This window comes from Toxorhynchites rutilus, chromosome 2 (assembly GCF_029784135.1).
Source record: "Toxorhynchites rutilus septentrionalis strain SRP chromosome 2, ASM2978413v1, whole genome shotgun sequence".
NCBI lineage: Eukaryota > Metazoa > Arthropoda > Insecta > Diptera > Culicidae > Toxorhynchites > Toxorhynchites rutilus.
In genome coordinates, this window is record NC_073745.1 from 304,952,751 (window position 1) to 304,958,750 (window position 6,000).

General features: G+C 40.9%; 1 protein-coding gene across 26 annotated transcripts in view; it reads left to right on the forward strand.

Annotated features, from left to right (window-relative positions):
• The window catches only part of LOC129769127 (potassium channel subfamily T member 2), a 569,383-nt gene extending 565,835 nt beyond the window's left edge, over nt 1-3,548 (forward strand). For all 26 annotated transcript variants that reach the window (XM_055771174.1, XM_055771183.1, XM_055771188.1 and 23 more), the window contains one exon: nt 921-3,548. In XM_055771174.1, coding sequence (XP_055627149.1) covers nt 921-1,187 — 267 coding nt within the window. In that variant the 3' untranslated portion in view covers nt 1,188-3,548. The remainder of the gene's footprint in view (nt 1-920) is intronic.
• The last annotated feature ends 2,452 nt before the right edge of the window (nt 3,549-6,000 follow it).

The following is a 6,000-nucleotide window of genomic DNA, read 5'->3' on the forward strand; positions in this document are numbered from 1 at the left end:
ATATGGGAAATCACTTTTTCGAATACTTCTTCACTTTTCCATTTTTTTCTCGCCGCATGAACTTTCCTTGGGTGAAAATGAACACAACAAAACGGACAGCTTAAATCGAACGACCCGTCTCGAGCGGAAACAAACTTTGGTTTTTATTTACGAAAAATTGAAATAAATCGTTTCATATAAAAATGTCCCCGACTTGCATATATTGCGATGCTGATTTCCCTCGGGCACCTTGGTTTAGATGTCTCTGTTAGGGAACATATTTCGGTAGGAACAAAAGCTACCCCTAATTGCATGTATTTTCAATGTCGATTTCCTCCAGGCAGCTTGGTTTTGATGTCTCTGTTAGGGAACCGCCGCATGTGTCGTCAATTTCAACCAATTACAAGTGGATATTTCCGTTAGGATAGAGGTTGGGATTTTTCAATTGTTCGATAGTTAGTTTCATGACATATATTATTTTATTCAATATAAAAAATTGTTATGGAGTGCCGAAATCGATTGACGCAAAAATGTCATCAATCCATCATGAAATGACTGAGCAATAAGCGTTTGAAATTGGACAATTTTCACGATGTAATGGATTTTCGATTTTCAATTTGTACCCCAATATGTTCCCGAAAGACGTAATCCTACGTCAAAAACTGTAAATCTATATGAAAACCAAAAAATATCTGCATCTACAGATTGTTCTGTAGATATGGTAACCTTGATTACAACCATCCTCCTTAGGGGCTTCGGACCCTCTGCTCTGGTTTTCAAAAGTTTCATGTTCAGGAGTTTCAGGAGATCCACATTTGCAGGCGGAGTTCAAATCATATGAAACAAGCGTAAGCGTCCTCTAACTGGGACACCGGAGCTCTTGATCTTATTTGAACATTTGGTCCACTCAAAGTCTTCTAACCAATCGCTCATCATTCTAGGTAACCCCACCGGAGGAACCTCTACCCGTAATCGGTGTTCCGGTACCAACTAGCAGTAGTGGTGGCATCAATCCCGCCACTCTTGGCGGATCTTCGACGATGGGAGGCTCAACGCTGGGACTCAGCACTATCCATGATTCGTCCAATGGGAATGGAAACGGATGCGGCGGCAATGGTGGCGGAGGTGTTGGCTCCACGTCAAATCTATCTGCCATGCAGAACGAGTCCGGTCAGCAACCGCAGCACCTCCATGGAACGATAGTATGATATAACTTAATGTGGGGCCGTAGGCTCCGCTCAGCGGTGCGGAACAATAAGTGGATATAGAAGTAGCCTCCCTCCCGTAGCTGCAGAAAGTATTAGCTCGCCACCTCCACCACCCACTACATATCCATACACGAAAGCTTTGGGTTATCCACAACACAACCATACCTGAATTGAAACGAATCTCCCCCTTATACCATATATAGAGAGCTTCAGAAAACTATCCAGAGAATTGTAGCACCCACAAGCCGTCATCAGCACGGATACTCCACGCAAGACGGTTCAAGCAGTGACATTCAATGAATGTAAATATAGACAAACCATTCGTGAGAATCATCAACGAAATACAACACTTAAACAAATCGGACAAGGAAGAGGAGGAGGTAGAGTCGCCTACCCGAAATACGAAAATTGGAGCGGATCAAAACTAAAATGATCTTTCAGCAGAACATACACAGTCTGTTCTGTGAGACAGAAGCTTGGTAGTAGAGTAAACCATGATGCATCACATACTATTAGATACTCTAATTATTGCTACCGAAGCAAACAAAAATGTCAGAATAATTATGAATGCCGTGTAATGATAGAGATGCACTGAAAATGCATCAAATTAGGCCGAGAAAAAAAATAAATGCAAATGGTGCAGAATCAACTGTGAGACAGAAATGGTGATATTCGCTTGAGCAAATTGCATCCAGTAGGAAACTACGCGCGTCATACGCTGGAGCAAAGATGGACGCAACCTGTAAGTATGTAAATACAAACAATAAATCATAAACCGAAACAAATTATCAGCTTTAAAAGAAATCTTTTCCAATTTGTACGATTTATTAAAAAACACAAAAAGAAAAACAAACAAAATTACCAACCAAGTGGTCCAAGTAGCATTCTGTTAATGATAAAAAAAACATTAAAATGCACCTACAAATAGTTTCATATTTTCGGCCGCATCAGAAAGGCCATTTCCATTATTGTCAACACTCAAAGACTCCAAACCAAACAAAAACGTGATATCTTAGAGTCATATTCCCATTTCATCAACTATCAGACAATTGTTGAACTATTTTCCAAAGATTTATACAGCGCGAAATCGACCTGTTTGTCATTCAGATATTTTTATAGCGAAACTGCTCCGGTGGTGGCTTCTCACTGTAAGATGAGAATACCGAAAAAGGCCACACAGAATACCGAAAAAGGCCACACAGATTGTTGTTTGTTAGAAAAAAATCCAGTTCTAGACTATCGGTTTTTTTATATGAAACGACTCAAACGTTACTGACCGCCTTTACAGAGCATTGTTTGATTACTCCTTGTCCTTATTCCCGTTTTTTACATCAGAGATCTACGAGATCGAATGTTCAGAGTATATACTGTTGAAAATAAAAACACGAAAGTGCGTGTGTGTAAATAGTATAAAAAAGGTGAATCAACTGACATAGTCGTATTTTGTTAGAATTTTAATATAAGCAAACAACAAGCTTTATTAGTTTTCTCGTTATCTCTAACGACATAACGTAAATTGAACACACAAAGAAAACAAACAAACAGAAAAAAACGCTTTGGTATACTGTAAACGCTTTACATTAAAATTTAACTAACAAAAAAGGGAATTGGAATCGCCACTCTTGTTAGAACTCGTGTTCTAGATACATAATTAGAACAGCATCCCTTATAGCCTAGAACACTGATAGTTTATCATCTAAAGCGTTAGTGTTTAGTATCTTGTAATATATCAATTTAAGAAGGAAAAAACTTTAAATATCAACATAGAATGTCACATAAATTTGAAGGAAACAAAGAAACTATAAAAGGCCTTAGAAATGACAAAACAAAAAAGTATGATAAAAGAATTGAACCACTGCATCTGGAATTCGCCGAGAATGAGGTTCAGGGACTTCCAGATCTTTTTGTATGAGTAAGATTAGGATGAACAGATCACAAGTTTTTCTTTTTTCATTCGATACATTCAACGCTCAGAAGTTTATCAACTGAAACAAATTAGAACAAAAAGCACTAATTTAAAACATACATTCACACCGTAGCACATGAACAATGAGAAGATTTACAGCGCGTAAAGAAATCTCATGCTGTTTTCGAAATCTCCGCAAATCAAAGCAGAGATGGTTCATTTGGTTCTCGAATAAAGCAACTAATAACCGTTATAGAAGCAAAAATTACACTCACAGAATTTGTCATTCATTAGCATGTTTAGCGATAGAAATAAAGTCATAACACACACATAACACAAATTGTATAAACAAAGAAACATGTGTAGGCTAATGAAATGCTGGAAGGGGCAGCCCTAAATTAGCTGAACTTTGTTTCGACGTAAAATAAAACAGAAATCTAGCAATTTCGAAATTCTTATGATTCTAAAAAGCAGACGGTTTTTCTTATGGACTTGGATATCACAATTCCCCTCTTCTAGAACTTCAATACTCTTGTTCCAGTGCCTTTTGCCAATTTACTTATCCTACTCCCGCAGAGAGGATCCGGTGTTGAGGTTACTATGCCGTGGAAATAAATAGCCGAAACTAGTTAAACTGATCAAGAAACAATGAATTTATTTAACGAGTAATGAAATATGAAACACGTCTTTGTCGCTACGTTTTCTCGAATGTTCGGATTAGCTATAGTATTGTTAGTGACCGCTCACGCACTCGCGTTCGGCTATGGAGCCGAGGGGTGCAGCAATAGTTGCATTACTCAATACTCCTCCTCAACGATTAGCTGCTGATTTATCCGAGTCCCATCATAACCGAGAGTTTACGCCCCTTAACTGGACCAAGCGGTTTTGTAAGCAGATCAGCCACCATGTCTTCGGTGGGACAATAGACCAGCTTTATCGTGTTATCATTGTAAAGCTCCTTTATGTAGCACTCCCGAGTTTCGATGTGCTTCGAACGGCGGGTGGTTCTTTCCGATTTCACGAATTTAATGCAGCTTTGATTGTCTTCCATAATTGCGATAGGTGTTGTTGATGTTTCACCGAGATCCTCCAGCAATTTGTGCAGCCACACTGCTTCTTGGCTGACTTCGCTCAAGGCCACGTACTCCGATTCCATTGAGGACAGAGTTACACAGTTCTGCAAATGACTTGCCCATGAGATGGCGCCTCCAGCAAAGAGAAACACCATTCCCGAAGTTGATTTTCTTGTGCTTGGGTCTCCAGCATAATCCGCATCGGAATATCCGACCAGATTAGCCTCGATATCGTTGTATTTTAGTCGCCAATGTTTCGTCTCCTTCAAATAGCGTACCACACGCTTCGCTGCAGTCATATCAGCCACAGTTGGCGAACTTACTCGACGACCCAGTATAGATGTGCTTACTGCAATGTCGGGTCTTGCACAGACTGCGATGTACAAAAGAGCCCCTAGGAGGCTTCTGTACATGGTTGTATCTTGTAGCGCTTCACTCTTCGTATCTACCTTTAGGTATCCTTCGTCCATTGGTGTTTTCGCGGTTTTCGCATCGCAAAGGCCAAAACGCTCGATAACCCGATCGATGTATCCTCCGAGAGAAACGCTGTACTTGCCATCGATTCGCTGCACTTCTAGTCCTAAGAAATAGTTAAGATTTCCAAGGTCTGTCATATCGAACTCCTTGTTCAGTGATCTGTACACAGCGTCAATGTTATTTTCGTTTTCACAGCCGACGCCGAATAAATAGATGCAACTTCTGTTGACGTTCTTCGTATAGAGGCACGGATCCGCTCTACTTTGCAAAAAGCTCATGGCAATCAACGCTGGATGTAGTCGATGATTCCAGCATCGCGCCGACTGTTTCAACCCGTATATGCTCCTCCTGAGTCTGCACACCAGATGTTCAGAACCTTTCTTCTCGAAACCCATAGGTTGCTTCATATACAGCTCTTCTTCTAATTTGCCATAAAGATAAGCCGTTTTTACGTCAAAGTGTTTGAAGATCAGGTTTCTTTTACTTCCGACAGCCAACAAGCTTCTCAGAGTCGTTTGCTTTGTAACGGGGGCAAATACCTCATCAAAGTCCTGTCCATACTTTTGGCAGTACCCCTGTGCCACCAGTCGTGTCTTGTACTTAATAATCTCTCCAGCAGCATTTCTCTTCAGCTTATAGACCCAACGGCAGCCGATTGCTTTTCGGCTCTCAGGTAACTCAACGAGATTCCATGTACCATTCGAAGCATGTGACTTGAGCTCTTCCTGCATAGCTTTCATCCATTCGGACTTCTTTTCACAGCTCAGAGTCTCCTTTAGGGTCCTCGGCTCTACCTCCTCCTCTATGGGAAGAGTACCAACTGCAAAGATTTCTTCGATCAATCTGCTCGGAGGTATTCCTTTCGTTCCTCTCGATGAACGTCTTGCTATTTCGTCCAGGGGAACCCATGAAACGACGAATTGCCTTCCGATGCATTTTCATACAATGAGTCATTTTGTTCATCATGCATTTCCTTCTCGGTGGAATCAATAGGTTCTCCATTCCCAGTTCCTCGAAGTGATACAGATATACTTTCTTCTGCGGCGCTTGTTTCTGATTCTTGAAAGTGCGATTCTTCACCAGCTTCACCAGACCGCTGTAGATCTTTTCCAATCGGGTGTTCCTCGAACACTACATCTCTACTAACGGTGATCGCGTTGGTGTCGGGATCTAAGAAACGATAGGCCTTCTGCCCTTCAGCATAGCCAACAAGTACCAACTGCTTCGATGTCTTGTCTAGCTTCAAACGTTTCTCTTTCGGAATACGGACATGCGCCAATGAACCAAATACTCGAATATGTGTATATGATGGTTTCTTACCGAACCATAACTCATAAGGTGTCTTTTCAATAGTCGA